Source organism: Neovison vison, chromosome 6 (assembly GCF_020171115.1).
Source record: "Neovison vison isolate M4711 chromosome 6, ASM_NN_V1, whole genome shotgun sequence".
Classification (NCBI taxonomy): domain Eukaryota; kingdom Metazoa; phylum Chordata; class Mammalia; order Carnivora; family Mustelidae; genus Neogale; species Neogale vison.
In genome coordinates, this window is record NC_058096.1 from 209,869,615 (window position 1) to 209,891,271 (window position 21,657).

The 21,657-nt window shown below is 56.8% G+C and overlaps 1 protein-coding gene and 1 long non-coding RNA gene across 8 annotated transcripts in view; one reads left to right on the top strand and one right to left on the bottom strand.

Annotated features, from left to right (window-relative positions):
* The window catches only part of SLC25A42 (solute carrier family 25 member 42), a 32,765-nt gene that overhangs the window by 7,204 nt on the left and 3,904 nt on the right, over nucleotides 1-21,657 (bottom strand). For 4 of the 7 annotated variants that reach the window (XM_044253808.1, XM_044253802.1, XM_044253807.1 and 1 more), the window contains exons 2-8: nucleotides 18,485-18,581; nucleotides 8,511-8,625; nucleotides 4,814-4,919; nucleotides 2,980-3,005; nucleotides 1,960-2,126; nucleotides 1,470-1,586; nucleotides 702-853 (exon numbers count right to left, since the gene is read on the bottom strand). In XM_044253808.1, coding sequence (XP_044109743.1) covers nucleotides 702-853; nucleotides 1,470-1,586; nucleotides 1,960-2,126; nucleotides 2,980-3,005; nucleotides 4,814-4,919; nucleotides 8,511-8,625; nucleotides 18,485-18,546 — 745 coding nt within the window. In that variant the 5' untranslated portion in view covers nucleotides 18,547-18,581. Of the gene's footprint in view, nucleotides 1-701; nucleotides 854-1,469; nucleotides 1,587-1,959; nucleotides 2,127-2,979; nucleotides 3,006-4,813; nucleotides 4,920-8,510; nucleotides 8,626-11,747; nucleotides 12,156-14,412; nucleotides 14,532-18,484; nucleotides 18,582-21,657 lie in introns of those variants that run through there. The other 3 variants (XM_044253805.1, XM_044253804.1, XM_044253803.1) reach the window with 3 other exon arrangements.
* Nucleotides 11,238-13,075, top strand: LOC122909533. Its single transcript, XR_006385157.1, has 2 exons — nucleotides 11,238-11,560; nucleotides 12,520-13,075. It is a non-coding gene; the product is annotated as an uncharacterized LOC122909533 (long non-coding RNA).

Below are 21,657 nucleotides of genomic sequence, written 5' to 3' on the forward strand. Positions count from 1 at the left end.
GTGAGTGCGCAGGGATGGGGCTGGGTAGAGGGGGGAGTGGAGTAAATGCCAAAACCTGGGGCTCACACAGAACACACAGGGAGGCACTCCGGGGTGATCACCTGTGATCACTGTTGGGCTGATCCCCGACAACCTGGGAACAGGGGAGGCCGGCTTACAAAGCCAATGGGACAGAGCCTCGGGTACTGCAGGATGGACTCAGAGGCGGCCTGGGGCCCTGCAGAGGGAGCAGAGCTGGGAGCGGGTACAGGGGGCCTTCACTTCACCTGGAACATTTGCTTTCTTTAACAAAAACCAAGCACCTGGTTGCCTGGGGTAGCCGGTCCGGGTAGCGGTATACTGTTCTCTGTACGCTTCTGTGCTTTCTGAATTCCCAAAATTACCACCACCCAAGAGGCCTCTTCCCCTTCTGGCTAGGTTGTACCCGGACACTTTGGGCACAAGTGACTGCCACTGCTCTTGGTGGCACTCAGGATGTCACCAAGCTGGTCTTAAAACTCGGCAAGGAAGGCTGGGAGTCCAGCTGCCTCCGTGGTGGCCTGGTGTCCGTCCCATTCTGATCTGGACCTTAGCCGGGAGCTTGTCCCTCCCAGGGCAGGGACCTCAGTGGCCCGCCTCTGAGTCTGCGTGGCCCCGGGGAAGCATGGCCCCGGGGAGGCGCGGCCTGTGTGGCCTGTGCAGCCTCCCCACCAGCCCCTTACCTCTGTGCAGGCTCTTGAGCGTCTCGTAGGTGAAGAAGCTGAGCCCCGCGTATGGAATGACCCCCAGTACGGTGGGCGTGAAGCCATGGTAGAGGGTCTTCAGACCCTCTTCGCGGGAGATGCGGATAAAGACGTGAAAGATGTTGCTGTACCTGCAGGACAGAGGAACGGGGCGGGTGGCTCGCAGGCACAGAGAGGGGCCGCTGGCCTCCGCTAATGCACAGCTGGCCCACCCCCCGGAATCGGGGGGGGGGGCCGGGGGCTGGGTGTAGGTGCTTGCTTTCTTTAAGGAACACAACTGCACTGCAAAATCTTTGGCACTGGAGGGGGAAATGGGTGCCTCGGGCCATATCCCACCTTCACAGGCCAGATCACTGCAGGGAGCGGCCCTTGTCTTTTAACTGTGGCCATGTGTAACCTACCTGTGCTAATTCAAAACGAAGAGTTGAGGGGGGCAGGGGCATCCGGGTGGTGCAGTTGGTTAAAGGTCTGAATCTCGGTTTCGGTTCTGGTCATGATCTCGGGGCCATGGGATCAAGCCCCATGTCAGGCCCCACACTCAAGTGTGGAGTCTGCTTGGGACTTGTACTCTCCCTCTCCCTCTGCCCCTATCCCTACCCTACTCTTTCTCTAAAAATGGATGGACAAATCTTTTAAAGAAGTGCAGACTTTAGACGGGATGTAAGCAGAAGCTGAGCCCTGGGCAAGGGGAACAATTACTGCCTTTCTAGAGGGGCTGCAGGCGGCCCGCCCGGCCTGCGGACTCACATTTCCTTTGGGGTCACGGCCATCCTGGCTCTGACCAGGTCCAGGGGGTAGGTCAGTGAAGCAGCTGTCGTTCCGGCCAGTGCACCCGCAAGGAGGCGGGGCCATGGGGGCAGGGCTCTGAAAGAGGGGGAGGCGAGAAAGTGAGACCCCCTCAAGACTCGGGGTGCCCACAGATCTCAGCCAGTGGGGAGAACCAAGCAAAGGGCAGTGGCTGGCTTCCTCATGGCTGAGTAGTGGGGTCCCTGGGGTGGATGTCATTTTGAGGTTCCCATGGCTGCTGTCCCTTCCCGATGGCTTGTGCGGACGAATGAAGGAAGAGTTCCTTTCCTGCAGACACTGCGGGGCAAGCTGGAATCATGGGACCTCTGGGGACTTGGGTTCTCAAGGAAGGACTTCTGCCATGGCGAGTGTGTGGAGGGCAGGAGGGCAGGGTGACCGGACAGAGTTAAGAGGGTTCAGGGGGTGGGGACAGGTGGGGGCAGGCACTCACTCCCCGCGGAAGCCATAGTAGCGGCCCAGGACCCGCTTGTACTCCTCGTGGGCGCTGAACTGGATGGCGGCGTAGGGCACCACGCGCACCATGGTGGCCGAGTTCCCACGCCACAGGCTGAAGAAGCCCTCGTTGAGGTAGGTGAAGTACAGCAGCCGGAAGGCCTCCTGGCGGGGAGGGGAAGGTCAGCATTCCCCCATAAGCACCCTCTTTTGTCCCGCATGCTGACTTATCCCCAGGCAGGGGGACTGAGCTGCCACCTCACTCCTGGGAAAAGTGAGGGTCTCTGCAGATGCTGTGACAGGGGCCCACATTAGCGAAACCCTCCCCACCGTCTTACCTCCCCCACATTCTCTGGTCCTCGCACGGGGACCCCTCTCTCCCTACTGCCCTGACCTTACGAGGAGTAAAGTGAGCCAGGGCAAGCCAGGTTTGCAGACGGCAGCCCCACAGAGGGTGTGTGGCCGGTTGGTCTGGTAGTCTAGCTTTTAAAGACACGCTTTTTCTTTCCCCAAGAAGGTAATGTCCCCTCTGTTTAAAAATTAATTAAATGGGGGGAGGGGTGCCTGGGTGGCTCAGTTGGTTAAACATATGCCTCTGGCTTGGGTTATGATCTCGGGGTCCTGGGACCAAGCCCCACATCGGGCTCCCTGCTTCTCCCTGTCCCTCCCCCGTCCCTGCTCTTGCATTTGTACTTGCTCTCTCGCTAATAAATAAATAAAATTAAAAAAAAAAAAAGAATAAAATGTCAACTCCAAGTCCCCTCCCCACCGCCCCAAGGATGGGGGGGGTCTCCTGTTAGTTGCCAGAATGGGCTACACCCAGGCAGAGCTTGGGGTGCCAGGACAGGTGGCCCCCTGGTAGCTTGGGGAACTGGCTTGTGGAGGAACCAGATGGAAAAAACACGCTGTAAAGCCTCTCCCTCCACCCCCGGGCCCTGTGCCTCCATCACCTCCTGCCAGCCTAGTAGGGAACACAGTAGTGGCCCCAGAGCCAGGAGTTGATGACCTAGTGGCTCACCTTGGCAGAAAATCTCTTTGAAGACACTGGAAAAAAAACCAAAAACATAACAGAGACCATTAGCTGTGAAGGGCAAAGCTGGGTCTACGGGACCCCCAATGCACAGGGAGCGAGAACCACCCGTGTGGATGCTTCCCCGCCAGGGGCCGAGGGGCGGGGCATGCCCAAGCAGGGTCACCCTCCTCCAGGGAACCGCCTCACCTGCTGCGCCACGCACCACCACCTCCTGCCCAGCCCACCTCCCCACCCCCCAAGCCCCACATGCTGACTTATCCCTAGGCAGGGGGACTGAGCTGCCACCTCACTCCTGGGAAAAGTGAGGGTCTCTGCAGATGCCTGTGCCTCTTGGGGTTGACACTCTACACCCCGCACCGGGCTGGACCCCAAGTCAACCAAACCCCTTCAGGAAAGGGCTCCTCGCTGCCAGCTGTGCAGAGCGACGGAGGGCCTTGAGCCTCTCAGAACAAGGCCCTGGTGTGCTCTCTGCCCAGAGCTGGCCCTTTCTTCTCCGGGGGCGGGCATGGCGCCCCTGACCAGCCTCTCCCACCCTCGATCGCTTGCACCTTGCTCCCCGACGCCACCTGGTGCCCTGCTGGCAGGGGCCTGAGCCGCTGCGGCCACAAGGGTTCGTGTCCTGCAGCCTCCCTCTCCTCACTCCCAGAGCATCTGCCGAGTGTCTGCTGTGCTCCCAGGACACCCTCGCACACCCATCTGTGCAGACATGTGTGCACACCGATGCGACCGGTGTTAAACCCTGCAGGGCACAACGCTGTGCCTTCGCTCCAGGTAACAACGCTGCCGACGCAAGGGGAGCTGGGCGCCCAGCCGAAGGCCCTTTCCCATGCCAGCTTGCGCCTTCGGGAGGCTGATATGAATGTCCTGGGTTTTTTTTTGTTTTTTTTTTTTTAAAGATTTTATTTATTTATTTGACAGAGAGAGATCACAAGCAGGCAGAGAGGCAGGCAGAGAGAGAGAGGTGGAAGCAGGCTCCCTGCTGAGCAGAGAGCCCGATGTGGGCCTCGATCCCAGGACCCTGAGATCATGACCTGAGCCGAAGGCAGCGGCTTAACCCACTGAGCCACCCAGGCGCCCCTGAATGTCCTGTTTTGTGGATGAGGAAACCGAGGCATGGGGAGGCTAAGGGACCAGCTCGCACAAGTGGGGATGGCCTGGCTTGAATCTGCAGTCTCTTCCTCCCCAACGGCGGAACGGCAGGGGTCCCGGCTTATGCCTGCCCTCCTGTAGGCACCGGTCACTGTCTGTGGGACAGAAAGGCTTCATCCTCAGGGGATCCTATGGCTGCTTAACCCAAGGAGGGAGGGTGATGGTCATCTGAACTGGGCCTCCCCAAAAGATATGTCTGTGCCCTTAAGCCCAGTACAACCGAAGGCTTAAAAACGAGGTCTTTGCAGATACAATTTTATTAAGATGAGGTCATACTGGAGTGGAGTGAGCCCTAAATCCAATGACAAGTATCCTTTTAAGAGGAGAGGACACTGACATGGGGGGGAAGCAGAGATTGGGGTGCTGCGACCACAGGCCAGGGATGCCTGGAGCCCGGGGCGCTGGAAGAGGCAGGGAGGGCTCCTCCCCTGGAGTCCACAATAGGAACCGACCTGCTGGCACCCCGATTTCAGACTTCTGGCCTCTGGAATGGAAGCTCCTTGGTTTGTGGTACTTTGTGATGGCAGCCCTGGGATGCTAACGGGGTTTCTAAGTGGATTTTAAAGAAGCATTTTTAAAGCCCATTTGTAAGTGCAATTTGGGGGCTGCAGAGGAGGGGGGCTGCCAGGAAGCCTCTCTGGCACACAGGAAGACTCACAGGAAGCATTACCTTGGAAGATGATTTTGGTTCGGTCCAGGGGAGCTACAGCTGTTTTGGCAAGAGCACCCGCCAGGGCCCCAGACAGGAGGGAGCTGAGAACTTGCCTGTGATCACTCTGCAAGAAAACACACACACAGTCTGTCACGAGGGAGGGACAGACAGGGGTCGACTCTGCTAGGGACCTCCCCCAGCAGGAGCATCTTCCTTCTGTCCCCAGTCAAGGGCTGTAAAAGGCACAGCTGTGCAGGCTTCACAGTCCTGCTGGGCCTGGGGTACCGTGGGGCAGAAGGAAGGCGTCGTGAGTCTAACAGCCACAGAACCTGGGTGGGACATAGTGAAAAGCTTCCGGGGGACAGGGACCATCAGCATGAGAGGTGACCCACTGGTGGGGCTGTCCCATGAATTTCCAACTTCTCGGGACAGCCTACAGTAAGACTGACCCCAAACAGAAGGGTCACTCCACCCTAAGTGGAGACACAGGCTGTGCCTACTGCCTGTGCGTGCTGGACAAGGGCCCCTATGGTCCAGGGATAAGGACCACACGGGGTCGGGCAACCAGACCCCGTGTCCATGTGACCCCTTTCCACAAAGTTCCATCAGGTCCGCAGTGGTGAGCCAAGGCGAGGGTGATGGTGATGGCGGCCAGCCCACATCACTGGGCCAGCCTCAGAGGCAGCACCTTCCCGAAGCTCCCCACGAGGGGGCGCACAAGAAGTCCCCTCATCAGCTTGGAGTCTCCGTCCCCCCAGCGGGCTTGGCCACAGAGCTCTTGCCAAGCAATCATGAGGAGCACTGGGGACCGGAGGGGCTCGCATCTTCCGTGGTTCTGCAGTGAGGAAGGACGGTGCGGGGCAGGCCAGTCAGTGATCCCAGGACTCCCTGGAGTCTGACAGGAAGCAGGTGCCCCGAGGGGCCGTGAAACACATGTGTGTGTATGGGGGGTAGGGATGTGTACAACACCCCACTGTCCCTGGGGCTGCTAATCCACAGGGAGAGTCAGACATGAACTGAAGCTTTAGACAAATGTGTAGGGCACCTGGGTGGCTCAGGCAGTTAGGTGCTCAACTCTTGACTGCGGTTCAGGTCATGATCTCAGGGTCCTGAGATCAAGCCCTGCATCGGGCTCTGGGCTCCGTACAGAGTCTGTTTGTCCCTCTCCCTCTGATCTTCCTGATAAAGCTCACTCTCTCTCTTTCTCTCTCTCTCACAAATAAATAAATAGATAAAATTAAATAAAAATGTGTGGAGTCACCAATCTAGGATGACCATAATGAGGGGGCTTAGGGTCCCAGGAGAAAATGGGGGGTGGGGGTAGGGGGCTGAGGTGCAGCTAACCGGGATGTGTGTGTGAGACTGTATTAGAGGGGGAGGAATGGAACACCCAGGGGCTTTGCTGAGAAGAAGCTGGGGGTCCCAGGGGACCACAAGAAAGGCAGGGTGGTTGACACAGGGAAAGGGAGGGGGCACAGGAAGGAGGAGATGAAAGGCAGGTTGGGGCTAGACTCCACAGTGCCTGTGGGCTCAGCAAGCAGGCTGGTGTTTACCCAAAGAGAAATGGAGATGCACGGAAGGTAGGCAGACCATTTTAACTGTAACCAGAGAGGAGGCATTGTCTGCAGAAGCTCAGGGTGAAAAGATGAGGGGCAAGACCAGGGCACAGATAAAGGGCATGTGGGGAGTACAACCGGCAGCCTGGGTCTGAGTGGGCATGATGGGGTCCAGGGCCACTCCCCAGGTTTGCTTGGCTCAGTGGGTGGATCGGGGTAAAGGGCTGGGCTCCAAGTCTGTCTACACACCTGGCCTGAACCTGGGCTCTGTTCTGATTGCCTTCAGTGACCAATGCCTCTCTGATCCCCCTTTCCTCACCTCTGACACACCGACGTGCTGTCTGGGGCCAGGTTTGGGTGCTCCCCGGGGCCGTGACACCCTGCAACCCAGCCCTGTCCCTGGAGGGCTTCAGCTCCTTTCTCTTAATGTCCCCAGGACCTCCCCTCCCGGAAGAAGCAACTTCCCATGGCACTGTTTTCCCTTCTAAGTTTCTGAGGTGGAGCTTCACTGTGGGGTTCCATCTCCTCCTTGCTGATAGAAGCCTGTCACTGGGGGACCCCTGCCTTTTCTGGATCACACAGCAAGGTTCTGGAGGTCTGGCTATCTACACCCACTTTGTGAACTGTGGGTGTCAGGCACCAGAAGGTTCGGTGGTATTCCTTGCACCGGCTCCGAGGCCCCGCCGGCCCCCAATCTCCTCTAGGAGTCAAGGTGAGCACCGTTCTCATCGTGAGCCGCCGTGAGCTGAGGGTTATCCATGGTCGGTCCATGTGCCCTGCTGCTACTAGAGGCAGAGCCAAGGTGCCCCTTCCGTGGCCTTCACCAGGCAGGTGCCTGGGCCACCTGTGGTGCTCACGGTCACGTGCCTGGAATGTGCATCCTTAAACCCTCACTCAGGGTCTGGCGCTCTGGGGATGTGGCGAGCCCTGTGCTCAGCAGAGGGGGCCGCCGCCGCATTTGGCCAACGCTCCCGGTGACTCTTAAGTGACCAGAGCCAGTTGATTCTTTGAGGACCTCAGCCCAGGCATCATGGAATGGCCAGGCTTCATACCTGCCGCCAGAGAGAACCCTCAAGTGAAGAATGAGCCAGACAGCGCAGCAGAGAGAAAGCAGGCAAGCCCCAGATAGGAGCCATGTGGGCTGTGAATGCCCCACAGCTCCTTCGTAAGACATGGGACTTGACAGAGTAGGCTACCCCCATCAGGCTGGCCACGAGAATCAGACTGACCACAGCCGTGCTGGCCAGCGCAGAGTAAAACCAGCTCCAGCAAGCGGTGTCCCAGTGCATGATGGATGCTGGGCCTATGGCTGGGCACATCTGCTTGGTGGGATTCAGCCGGCCTGCCAGGGCCTGTGGACTTTGCTACACCAGGAACAGATGTGCCTGCTCTGGGGTTTGGCCTTGGTCCCCCACACCATGCCCAGCAACAGCAACACCAGCCCCATACACTGATCCTACAATGCAGTCCTCCTGCCCACTTGGTGCTTCCCAGAACAATCTAGAATCTGGGGAAAGCTGGGGGGTGGGGTGGGTGGAGGATGACCCTGCTGCGGCCTTGGATCCCATGGACTTTGAGAATGGCCCATGGGTGCCAGAGCCGGGTTTCTGCGTGGGGCTGGGTCAGCCTGTGCTCGGGTGCAGCCGCAAGAACCCCTATTGGCCTCTTCGGTGAACAAAGACAGGGCTGCTCCCACTTCTTTCAAAGGGAATATCCCTTCTCTTCAAGTGAAGGGTGGACTCAGAGATGAACCTCAGAGAGGAGACTTGGAGCTGGGAGCACACCCTGCGTGCGAGCGTCTGCCCCTGCAGCGGGCCCTCCCCGTGACTCATTCTCTCATGCTCCTGGTCGCAAATCCCAGCAAGGAGAGGAGTTCAAGGACACCTTCTGGCATCCTAGCCACAATCTGGGTGAGGTTCTGGCCTCCAGTCTGCCCAGGAGTGGCTGGGCAGACTGAATCCACATCACAAAGGGGACTGGAAATGGAACAGAAGGTGGCCAACCAGCGCCCCACTCCGCCCACGGCCTCCCAACAACACAGCTCGGCTCAGAGTGTGTGTGTGTGCGCGTGTGTGTGTGGGGGTGCGATTTGCCACGGCGTGCAGGAACACAGAAGAGGGACCTCAGGAAGACGCCCATCAGGGAGGCAGGGTACTTGCCTTGGAACTGACGGGTGAGGGCAGGATGGCCTCGGCATCCTCACGCACACGCGCCGTCCTCTCCTTCACACCATTACCCATTCCAGGCCAGCTCTGGGCGGCAGGAGACTTGGTCCTGGGACAGAAGCGGCAGGGTGAGACCTGGTGAGACGAAGGCCCACCCGACCTGCCTCAGGCCTGTGACTCATCCCTGAGTCACCTGAAGCCAGAACTGCCCCAGCAAGGCGCTCGGCGCTCGTCCCAGCCTGGCTTCCGTCCCCTGCGGGGGAAGGATGTGGGCACCTGCAATCCTGCCAGCCAACCCTGGTCCCTGGAGCCGATCGCTTCATCACTGACAAGCGCCCTCCTCATCAGCTCTCTGATCTGATCATCACAAGCCTCTGAGCTTTTTTTTTTTTTTTTTAAACCTAGTACCACCCTGGCAGATGGGCTCAGAGACATGAAGCCACCCTGGCAAGGTCACACAGCAGGAGGAAGAGGTGGTCCCACCTGCCTAGACCTGAGCACCCACTGGGCTTTCGTCAGCTTGGACCTGAGTATCTCTCCACAGAAACACTTAGGAAATTATTTTTTCCTACTGTAAGTTTGTCTGATCTTTCTGGCCAAGCTTATAAGTAAAGAGTCCTCATACTTGAGGATTCGTCCCTGGAAACCTCCATTTAACCTCGAGGAGGAAGTACCTGCAAAGCTCAGCAAACCACAGGGAGAGGAAGAGACTGAAAAACGGATGAAGGACGGATGTCACCAAGATGCCAACCTTGCACTGGTGTTCCTGAGGTCTCTGTTTCTGTGCTTCAAGATTATCCAATAAATCAAGGCACTTTCCTGTAAAATGCTGCAAATGACGCAGACATCTCGATAGTGGGCTGTGAAGGCCTCTCCTGCCTTCTAGGTCCTCCCAGGGACCCTACATCAATGCCGGAGTCGGGGGGGGGGCAGTTCACGGACAAGGTCCTAGAAAGCACAAATAGGATTCCCCTCCACTTGTCCTCTGCTGCTGATTCTTACCTAAAATGGGCCCTGGCTCCAGGAGGAATGGCTGCTTGGAAGACGGGCAGGAATGAGCCCGGAGCGCCCGGAGCTGCTAAGGAGGAACCGAACCCTTGCAGGTGTGACAATGGGAGAGGGAGGGGAAGGAAAGAGCAGCCGGTGACCAAAGCTGGAACACCCTGAGCAACAAGTACTGGATTACAGCCCGAGGGATAAAATAGATAACCCAAGCCCACAGTTAGAAGTAAATGATTAGGGGCACCTGGCTGGCTCAGTGGTGGAGCATGGGACTCCTGAGCTCAGGGTTGTGGGTTCGAGCCCCACGCTGTGTGCGGAGATTACTTAAAAATAAAATCTTAAAAAAGAAAGAAAAGGATGATTGAATACATAAATACATAGGAAGAGACAATCTCCCAGGCAGAAGAATCCCAAATAATTTGTGTAGCTGCTCTGCTCTGGAGGAGGGGTGTGTGTGTGACTTCCCACCCCTTGGGTATGGGCTGCACATGGTGACTTCCTTCCAAGGAGTGCAGCACCCACAGGGGGAAGAGAGTAACTTTACAGCAGAGACATCGGACAGAGGCCACCTTGGCCAGGTTATCAAGGTCAATAGCCACCAAGAGTCAGGCTGACAGCATGTGCCATGGATACGGTGTGACAAGGAGAACACTTCATCTGTGTGGTCCTCATTGAACCATCACCCCAGGTGAGCCAGGAAATAAACATGAAACAAATCCCAGCTGGGAGCATCCTACAAAACACCTGACCAGTTCTCCTCAAAGCGATCAAGGTCGGGGCACCTGGGTGGCTCAGTGGGTTAAGCCTCTGCCTTCGGCTCAGGTCATGATCTCAGAGTTCTGGGATCGAGCCCCGCATCAGGCTCTCTGACTGCCTCTCTGCCTACTTGTGATCTCTATCTGTCAAATTAATAAATAAAATCTTAAGAAAAAGAAAAAAAAAAAAGCGATCAAGGTCATTGAAAACAAGAAAGTCTGAGAAACTGTCTCAGCCCAGAAGAGCCCAAGGAGACATGACAACTAGATGTCAGGTGGGATTTGGGGACAAGAAAAGGACGTCAGAAAAAAAAAAAAAAAAAAAAAAAAAAAAAAAAAAAAGAAAAGGACGTCAGGGAAAACCGAGGCAATCTGAATAAACCAAAGCTTTTAATTAATAGTCACCTGTCAGTATCTGCTCATTAGTTGTGACAGATGTGCCAAAGGAAAGTAAGATGTCATTAGTAGGAGGGGTTAGGTGTGTGGAGACTCGGGGAGCTGGTACCTTTGCCAATTTTTATATAAATCCCAAACTGTTCACGACCCCACAGGGAGATACTAGGCCCTAGCGAACGTCTCAAGCCAGCTGCTGGCATCCCCGCTTGTGTGGGGCATGGAGACCGCATCACCCCGACCCGTGGTGTGGACCGCTGTGGACCGAGGCTATGGACCCCAGGGGACGATGCCCACCTCTGGGCATGCGATGGACAGTGCAGCCTTTCTCAGCGCTGTGTCGGGGACGTGGGCACGTTACTGTGGACATATTTTGTGAAAGTGCCTTCCTGAGAAAGGATCCAGCCCTTTGGTCTCGGCCTCAAGTGGCCCCGCACTGTGGCCTCACCCTCCCTCCAACTCCCGCTCCAAGCCACCCAGGCAGCAACAGCCGGTTAGAATCCAGCAAGGTGGGGGCGGGAGGTGGGGGTGGCTCCTCACTGGGCAGGCTCAGAGGGGGCTGCCTGTCGAGCCCGCGGGACCTTCCTTCCCTCAGGAGCCTGGCTCCGGGACCTGCTGCGGAAACTCAATGCCGACCACTCATGAAGGGGCCTTGGTGTGGTGCCTGTGGACAGAAACAGCGTCCCCACACAGAATCGTGCTGACCTACGAGACTGTGTCACCGTAGGTGACAGCGCGCCGGAAGCAAGTCACGGGAGCTCCCCCAGAGACATCTCCACCTGCGACTCGTGACTGGATTCCAAAGGGATTGGGTAAAAGGTCTCTGCAGATGTAATTAAGGAAGGGATCTTGAAGGGAGATCATCCCGGATCATCCCCTCACCTTCGTGATCTGGTAAGACAGAGGGGAGACACAGATGGGAAGGCCATGTGACTGGGGGCAGAGACTGGGGTGATGTGGCCACAAGCCGGCACCCCTGGGAGTCTCCAGAACTGGGAGAGACAAGATCCTGCCCTGGGGCCTTCTGAGACTGGGGGAGGGGGAGGGAGTACCCCCCCCCACTCCCCCCTCCGACACGCACCTGTTTTGAACTTTGAACCTCAGAATGGTGAGACGAAATTGTGTTATCTCATGCCTCCAGTTTGTAGCAACTTGTTAAGGCCGCCACAGGACACTAAGACTGAGGGCCCTTTTTAGGGAAGCGGGGAGTGTACTGGCCCCCCACCCCACCCCAGTAGAGCGGGCAGTCTGAGACTGCTAACTGCTCCCTAGGGTTCAGCGCCTCCTGGCAGCTCTCCAAGGCTCACAGGGTAGAAAGGAGATCCTTGCCCTGGGGAAGCGAGGGGGGGAAAGATCTCAGAGTTTGTCCCTTGGACCAAAGGCTAATTTCTCTAAGAAGTAGAGTTCTTTGCTCTTTCAAGTCAGTAAGAAACAAAAAAACCAACCCAAGACCAAAAAAAAAAAAAAGAAAAAAAAAAAAAGGCAAAGAAACAGCCAGGTCACCAGGAAACAACTTTAAAATCTTTAAAATATGGTAAAAACAAAAAACAAAGAAAACCAGAAAGGCGCCCGACCGTGCTCACGGAACTCCACGTGAAGGCAGTATGCAAGTACAGAGCCAGGAACTCAACGGGCATGAGATAGGGGTGGGCACGGAAGGAGGCCCGAGGGACACTTCTCTGCGGAGGGGGCGGGGGTCTGGCAAATGCCTTGGAATGTGTGCTCCCTAATACATGAGCATGAGGACTCGGGGCCACTAAGGTGAACAGGTAAGTGCCAGTGCAGGCCTGGAAGGGAAGCGACACGGGGGGGGGGGGGGGAACAGAGGGAATGCGTGACTCACATCCCCACAGGAGAAGGCCACCCAGCCTGTCACTCATGAGCAGACCCCATCTTGACGAAGTGATCAAGGTCAACACCACCCGTGAACAGGGCCAACAGGGCTGACAGACAGCTCGCCTCCCCCATGTGGTGCCCCAGGAAGGATGCCCCGTGGCGTCGGCGGGATTCCTCCCAAAGGATCATGAGGAAGCAGCAAACAGACCACACCAACGGGACGCTCGGCGACACCCGAACGAGCAGTTCTCAGCCCAAGTCCAAAGTCTGTGGACATGAGGGAGGCACCAAGGAGCCCGTCACGGGTTGGGGAGAGGAAGCAGATAGTGTGACGGGGGGGGCTGGACCGGAAGGAGCCCTTTAGGGGAAGCACTGGGGAGGCCTGCGGCCAGACTGGAGGGGAGCTCCCACGTGGCATTGCTGCCTATTTTCTGCCACCTGACTGTGCCCGGTACGGTGCTAACCAACACTGGGGGTGGCTGGGTGGAGCATCTACTGGAACTCTTAGCATTTCTGCTACTTTTCTGTCACCCTAAAATAAAGACTAAAGAAAAAAATGCCCTATGAAAACCATGAGCTTCTGGATGTGCCAGAGGTTTCAGAGAAACACACTTCAGATGCCTGTGGCTGTGGAGGGGCTGGGGGGCTGATCTGGCTCCTTCTTGTCCACTTGGGGCCTCCAAGCCAGGGGCTTAGTGTGTTGGGCTGGGGAAGGGCGCTGGCAGCCACGGGAGCCCCGTGCAAGGGACTGGGGCTCCCAGTTTGTGGGGAGACCAGCACCGTTCTTGGCAGGGAGAGCCTGACCTTGGTCTCTCTTGGGAGTGGGGTGCTGGAGGTCACAGCTGCAGGGCCTCAGGCTGAGGCCTTCACCCAGGGCCCACCTGTGGCTCTGCACGTGGGCTGAGAACAGGGCGAAGGCAGACACTACACACGATGACAGGACAGCAGTTTTAGGAACGCCCTCTGCTCCCGTGCTCTTTAATCTGACCAGCCTCCGCCACCGAAAGGGGTGCTGCTTTACCGATGGGGAAACTAAGGCAGCACGAGTTCCCCTGCTGGAGACAACTACGGTGGTAACCGCTGCCACCATCAATTAGGGGTGTTGTGGTCACTGGCTTCTTTCTCCACCTTGCTGATGAGACATGGAAAAACTTGGGTCAGACCAAGGGCATAAGGAAATCCAACCCTGACACCAGATTCCAAAGTCACATGGCATATAGCCAAAGTCAAATGGCCATATCCTTCTCCTTGGAGCCCTTACCCTTGGACAGCCCTTACCCTTACCCAGGACCTGATGATTCTCCTAGAGAACCATGTGCCCCTTAAGACTTTGCTTAACCTGAAGGAACAGCAGGGGAGGGAAAGTGGGGTGAAGGTCCGGCTCCCCTTAAGCATCCCCTGAGGACAACTTGTACCCAGACCTCGGACAACCTGTTCACAGAAGTGTCGTGCACCTAAAGGGACAGCATGGGTTCCTGGGCTGCAAGCCAAGGGGCCCAAGGCTCTGTGCCTGGGACGGGAGCCTGGAAGAGACAGACAAGGGCTGGTGAGGCCACCCGCAGGGACAGACAAGGTGGGGCACTGGGTAAGCAGTCCCTGCTGTGGGCTGGCACCTGGCAGAAGGAAGGAATGGGAAGAGGTCCTTGAGGGACCAAGGCCTGAGAACTTCCAGTCTTGAACTTGGAAGGTAGCCCTGGTCTGCCGGCTCCCACAAGCCTAGAAGCAGCCCGCAGAAATCATGTCTGGGGTTGATACCCTGGGCCTTGCATGATTCGAAAAACCTAATATCCTGGACACAACCTAAGCACGTGAGGCACACAGCAGACTGGGCGTTTGAAACACATTCTGAAACACGGACATCTGAAAACACGGACCGAAGGTCTGAGTGGGAGGAACCCCGGCCGCCCTACCTTCCGGACGTGGGTAGGACGTGGGGCCTCCTGTGAAACACCGCCCAGGGATTCTGAGGCTCTGGTTCCCTGGCAGTGGAGGACAATAAGGGGCAGTGGACAGTGGCCCATGGCGGTATCTGATAAAACAGAAAAAGAAGAAGCAGGGGCCTCTTGAGACCCTCCAGTGCCACGGCCTGAAGAGCCAAGAAGGGCGACCAAAGAGGGAGCCTGGCCCGAGGTGCTGGGCGTGAAGGGGGCCCGCGCGGGCCTGGTCAGCGAGACTATCACAACTCCTGTTCCAACACGACTGTCCGCACAACTCTGGGCTTTGTTCCGTCTGGCCATTTAGTCCCCCAGCTGCCCTCTTCTGCCTTAGACTCCCACTCCCTCATGCCCCACGCCCACCTGTCTGAGGTGTTTTCTCCCCATGAGCCTGCGGTTGTGCGGTCTCGGGAGGACCCCGGCCGTGAGGCGAGCTGAGCCTCCCTCAGGACATTAGACCTGAGAGTAAGACTTAATCCCGGTGAGGCCGACTTGGACCTCTTGGTCAAGGTGGGGCCTGCGGCCATCTGTCCCCCTGCTGAGTGACCCTGTTCCAGACTCTTCTCTTTGGAACCAGCGCCCCATGGGGAGTCGGTGGGGGGTTAAGCTCCCCTCCTGGAGAGGGAGAATCGACATCCGTGACTAGGAATTCTTACACCAAGACTGTGCTCTCTTCTTCCCAACTGACCGACTTCCTCAGTCATTTATTCAGATCACAATGACCTTGTGGACGGCTACTTAGGCTCTGTTACTGATCTGCTGTTCCAACGCTGGCCCCAGGCCGAGATCCCTTCTGCCCACTGGAGGTGGAGGGGCAGGTTTGGGGTGGGGGTGGGGGGCAGGAGGGCAGTGGGAGGACTGACACTGTGCAGATAACAAGCGGTAGTCCAGAGGATCCCAGCAGCGGCAGGAGCTGGACCAGGACGCTAGAGGACAGGTGTGAAGGTGCCCGAGCCTGATTCAGCAGACACAGAGGTGAGGCTGGGCAGTGCAGGGACCAGGGCAAGCTCTGCCTGAGGCCCAGCTCCGCTGCTCATCTCCCTGGTCCTCGCTGCTCCCATGTCATCCCTCTACCCCACTCGCTCACCGTGCTCCCCCGGCTTTGGGACCCCTCCCCCCCGCCCCGGCCTTCAGCAGGGCACTGTGGGTTACCCAGAGGCCAGGCAGGGGGCACTGAAGGGAACTCACTCCTCTGCTCCCAGTAAGAGGAGCCCGGCAAGTTGGAATGGTGCTGCTGGGCAGGCCAGGCCTTGGCCAGGCTGGGAGCCTGTGATGGGGGCTGGCGTTTCTAGAATCCTCCTGTCCTGACACTCGGGGGGATGGTCCTAGAAAGGGGAGACTTGGAAGACCGGCGTGCTCTGGTCCAATATGGACACCCCTCTGGGGTTGAATCCGATGAGCCATGTGCCTGCAGAGGGTACACCCTGGGGAGGTGGCAGCACAGTGGGCAGGGGAGATGGCATGGGGAGTGTGCGCAGATGGCCCACAGGGATGCTGCTGAGTGGGGCTCTGCGGCAGGAGAGTTGCAGGGCAGGGTCTGTCCTGGGGTCTGGGAAGGCCTCCTGAGGAACGTGCAGGGTGGGAGTGGTGGAAGGAGCTCCCCAGGGCGGCCGGAGCAGTGAGAAATGGGACTCCCCAAGGCCGGAGGCAGCGCAGGCTGAGTGCACGTGGGCTATCGAAGGCTCTGCTCGTGGGAGAACACCAAACACCCACGCCCCACAACACCCCTGCTGGTGCTTCCACCTCCAGACGGCAGCCAAGCTGACCGCCACACGCCTCCCCCAGCTCCTCTCTCAGTGCGGGCGACCCTGAGACGGCATCTGGGGACTCGGAACGCTGGTACAGCCTGTCTCACGGGGATGTCGAGCACCTTCTGTGAACACAGTCACACGCCTCCGGTGCCACACGACAGAGAAGGCTGAGCTGCTGTCACAACGACAGGGACAAACCTCGGACATACCAGTGGAGAGCGAGAAGCCAGCGCGAAAGACTGAGCACTGACTGAGTCTAAGTACGATCCAAACACAGTCGCACAACGTGGTCTGTCCGAACAGTGGCATGTCACTGAGCTGTAAAGAGGAAGGACCTTCTGACACGAGCCACACTGCGGATGAACCTTGAGGACATCGTGTGAAGTGAAATGAATGAGTCACAGAAGGACAGACACTTAATTCCACTTATAGGTCTCTAGAGTCCTCCCATTCATAGAGACAGAAACTAGGACCGTGGGTGCCAGGGCCGAGGGAGGGGTGCGGGGAGTCAGGGTTTAATGGGCACCGAGTTTCAGTCTGGGAAGGCAGAACAGCTCTGGAGAGGGATGGCGGTGATGGGTGCACACGAAGGAGAACGCGCTGTCAACCAACTGCACACAAAGGCAAGCCGATGACCGCACGTTCCACGTTATGTGTGCTAGGACACGATTCGGAAAGATCCAACACAGACAAGGGAGCATCAGCGGTGATAAAGATCCCACTGGGGTTGGCTGTGGGAGGTGGGACAGGGAAGGTTCAGCGAGGAGCCAGCTGGGGGCTTGAAACCTTCTGCTCCTGGATCTGGTTCCACATGTAAACATGCATGGAAAATGCCTTGAGCTGTACACAGGAGTTACTCACTTTACGGTGCGAAAGTTAAAACAAGTTTAAACACTAAAAAAGAAAAACCCTCAAGCCGCGCAGCCTCTCCCAGGTCAACTGACCGCAAGCCCAAGTACTGTGTTCTCAACTCCCAGGGGACGCTAATGGCACCAGAGGGACAACACTCACTGCTCGCTCTTGCTCACCTTCCTCCTCACCTGCAAAGAACACCTGCTGATGATTTTGGCAATGACCAAAAGCCCAGAGATGTCTAAGCTCCTGGAAGGCAGGCCACATGTGCAGGGGGGTTATCTGGCTCCTTTTGGAGACAGCACAGCGGGCAGCCACCCACTTTGCCTCTGTTACCTTGGAGAAGGGAGGGCTGACCCTTCCCTTGACTCCAGAGTGACCCAGGTGACCCTCAGTTTGGAGCACCAGACCCAGACTGGGAGTGTCGAGGGAGCCGCTGGGTCAGAAGTCCCCTTTTTCTTGGGAGGGAAAGCAAAGCAGACAGGCCCTGAAAGCAGCTGACACAGAGCCAAGCTCAGGGAGGGAGGGGATGGATGTCTGCTGAGCTGGGCTGTCCTGGGGCCCAGTGGTGCCAAAAGAACCTGGGAGCTATCAATGAACATGGAAGGTGCCAGAACCCACAAAGTTCAGCCAGCTTGAGATGGGTTTCTGTCCCTAGCACCTCCCAGGGCCCTGACCTGTGTGTTTCCCATACATTCTCCCAGCCGTGTGCTGTGTGTCCAACCGTGGACAACGGCCCCAATGGGCCCAGCCCCTGTGTGTTCTCTGGAACACATGGGGCACCCATGAACTGGGTTCAGGTGCCAGAGTCTTCCCCAGCAGCGGGGTTAAGAACCAGGGGTCAAGTGCAATGGGGCCACCTCCACCCCACATGCCATGGGCAGAGAGCAGTCACAGACCAACCCCAGTGAACAAAAATTCATTTTTCACATCATATTTCTGTTCAAGCAATCTTACGACCCATCAAAAAGCAGAGCAAAGCAGGACGGGGTGGGGGGTGCAATTCCACAAGCTAACATACTAAATGGCATGGTCTAGGAAATGGGAACCGGGGCTCTGGGATCTTAAGCAGCCCAGTCTGTGAGCGCCCCCGCCCCCGCAGCAGCTCCACGTGTGCCTCCATCCTGGTACATGTGCACGCACGCACACGTGTGCCTGACTTCCTCAGCTCCCTGGCCAGGGCCACCATTCCTGTTGGTGAGTGCGTGGTGCGCCACTCCAGGCGACAAAGAAAATGTTTGCGCAAACGTCGTTGGGCTGTATGTGTGTGTGTGGGGGGGGCAGCTTCACAGTTGATGGAGTTTACAAGCCATCACGGAATGGATCCTGTAATCTTTCAGTAAACGGAAGCCAATTAACATCCTCTCTGGCTGTTGATAAAGGCTGTTTTCTTTTCCAGTTAATGGGCATTAACTTCTGCCGTTAAGAGAGCGGTAGCATCTTACATAATGGCTGTTCCCTGGTGACCCAGCCCCGACCAGCTGTTGCCCGTCTCTCCCTGCTGCATTCGCTTCTACTTGGGTCTTCCAGACAAACTGGCCTCTGCAAGACACAGAACATCTCACTGTCAATCACTGTCCTGGGTCCCTTCAACACAGGGCTGCTGACACCTGTTACCAACTGCACTTGAATGACCTACAACAAACCAAGGTACTCAAGGCTACTCATGCTCCTCTCAGCTGTGGAAAGCCCTCATCCCCAGAAAAGTCTTGGGTTTTCGCAGGGGGAGCCTAGCACAGTGCTTGTTATCTACTCAATTATTTGCTGGTTGAAGTCACTGATTTTTTGGACATACCAAGTTTTGCTTTGGCTGTACTCTCCCCACCCTGGGCCTGGCAAACTCCTCCGCAGCCTGCAAAGCCCTTCCTAAATGTCCTGGCCTCACCTCCCAGAACTTAGTTGCTCTGGCCTATGCTGAGCACTCTGTGGTTCCCTGTGCCACGAGACGGGGCTGCTTTCCACTGGCTTCCGGGCGTGTCTATGGGAGGCAATGCCTGGGGCTGTGTTCAGGGTCCTTGCTTAGCAAGCAAGCAGAGGCACATACCTGCCAACAGGGGCTTCTGCTATCTGTCATCCGGCCCCTTGGGTACCTTTCACAGGGTAGCAGAAATGCACCTCTTCTATCCTGTCCATGTCCTTCCCCAAGTAGGACCATATAGGTTCCCAGCCACACCACGCTGGTGTCGTGGGAAGATAGGGTGCGGCGTGTGACCATGGGCATGAAACTAAACCTCCCCAGGGGGCGCCTGGGTGGCTCAGTTGGTTAAGCGTCTGCCTTTGGCTCAGGTCATGATCCCAGGGTCCTGGGATCCAGCCCCACATCAGGCTCCCTGCTCAGTGGGGAGTCTGCCTCTCTGCCTACTTGTGTTCTTTCTCCCTCTGTTAAATAAATAAATAAATAAATAAAATCTTTAATAAATAAATAAATAAATAAACAAACCTCCCCAGGCCTCCGTTTCCATCTGTCACTCTATTCCCGGGGTAGCGCTGGTCAGCTGGGTCACAGGTGTGGGTAAGTATCATTCCGCCTTATACTAAGGAGTCAGACGGAGCTGGGATGGAGCCCACTGCACACCACCCGGTCCTACTGAGTGGGCCTCCCCAGTTCCTAGATCTCACCATTCAGCCTGCATCCCCCATGCCAGGGCCTCTGAAAGAGCTAAGCATCAGTTCCTGGTGTCCAGCATCGCCCCACCCCTGCTTTCTCCAGGTTCATTTCCCCAAAGCATTAAATAGAAACTGGCTGGTGGGGCCCTGCTGCCCGCCACATGACAATGGTTTAGGAAGCACGTGTTCTGCCAGTGCCAGCGTCCCTGTCCCACACAACGGGCGGCGCCATCTCCCACACTGACATTCAGAGCTAGCTGACACTTGGCTTTGACCCGTGAGCTCCAAGCCAAAGGGGCTGCTCACAGCCCCCAAACCTATCCCTTCTTCAAGGCCTGGCTCCCACATGCCCCCTTGCCAGCCCAAGGCTAGATCAGCCTAAGGCCTGACCAGTAATGGGTCCTGTCTGCCTGTCCAGTCTGCTGGAAGCCAGGCCCGCCAGCCTCGTCCCTCCCCTCCTTCAGCTAGAGGATCTTCCTCCAGCTCTGGGCTGCTACTCCAGGGAGTTCTAAGAACACCTGTCCCAGAATCCCCAGGACACTTGTGCAGGATTCCTGAGCTCCTCCTCAGGCTTAATTTGGGGCCTGCTTAGTGAGGCCTGGGAACCTGTCCTTATGGTAGGGACACATACTACAGAGTGGATGGGACTTGGGTCAGCATGGCTAATTAACACTGAATGGAAACATGTATGTTCTCTTTTTCCACTCATCCCATGGCAAAGGCACATGACCTAGAGATAGAATAACGGTGATGACATCTGTCGGGAGCACTTCATGGGCACATTTCATCAAGGCAGGCTTGCAACTGGTCACAAGGTGTTGTCACCTCCTGCCCCGGTCCCAGTCCCCTGTGCTGGGGAGGCACGGGTTGGGCTGCTAAGGGCTCTGAGCTCAGGTATGGTGACCGTGCCTTGTTGGCAGTGGCCTCGAGGTGAGTCCCCTCCTGTGCCTGTTATGGGCTCCATGGACCAGGTTCCTCAATCTCCTCTCACACTCTTTGCCTTGTGTTCCCAAATACCCAGGCTCTCTTGTTCCCTTTGCTTGCAATGCTTTGCCATCTAGCTAACTCCCTGCTGGCTTTCAGATCTCTGAGAACCTTCTGCTCCCTGAGTTAGCATCCCAATTCTCTGCTAGAACTCATCAATTACAGAGCTCCGGTCATTTGGTGAGAACCGATCCACATCTCCGTCCCCTACCCTTCTGAGCCCCAGTGTTTCTGCTCCTTGCATCTGTCTCTGTCTCACAGGTATTTACAGACTGTAGAACAATGGTATGGTCAGGCTTCAAGTTCGTTCCATTCCTGGAGCCCAGGCTCCGGGCACCATGGTGGCGTTTCGGCCGTCTTAAAGACGCCCATGTCTAACAGCAGCATAAAGCATGGGTGCCACCGGTGACTTGCCTAAGGGACAGGGGTCTGGATTCGGGCTAACCTGCGTCCATCTTGGCTCCTGTTACGTTCTCCCCTTGGTGACTCTTCTACAGACTGGAGTATCTAGGACCAAGCTCACAGTACAGTAAGCACAAGCTGAGGGCGGGCAAAGAGCAAAACATACATGCAACACGTTCGCTCGTCTGCGTCCTTGCTAGCTCTGGGCAGATGCCTCCACCTTCCAGCAAGAAGGCAGGTTGAGTGAGGGGCTGCCCACTTCAACCGCCCAGCCCCGTTTTGCCTGAAACAGCAGAGGCAGCCAAACACACACTTCTTTGAATAACATCCTGGCAGAAATTCTGGCTTTGCAGCTGGAGGGGTTAAATGGTGCCTCCCCAAGTTCATGGCCATCCAGAATCTCAGAAAGTCACCATATTTGGAAATAGGGTCTCTGCAGGTGAAATGAGTTAAGGATATTGAGATGAGATCCTACTGAATTTATGGCGGGCCCTAAATCCCACGATGGGTTTCCTTATAAGAAGAAAAACACAAAGGGAAGAGCGATGTGTGAAGATGGGGGCAGAGACTGGGTTGACGTGGCTGTAAGCCAAAGCCCCGAGGACTGCCAACAGCCACCAAGCCA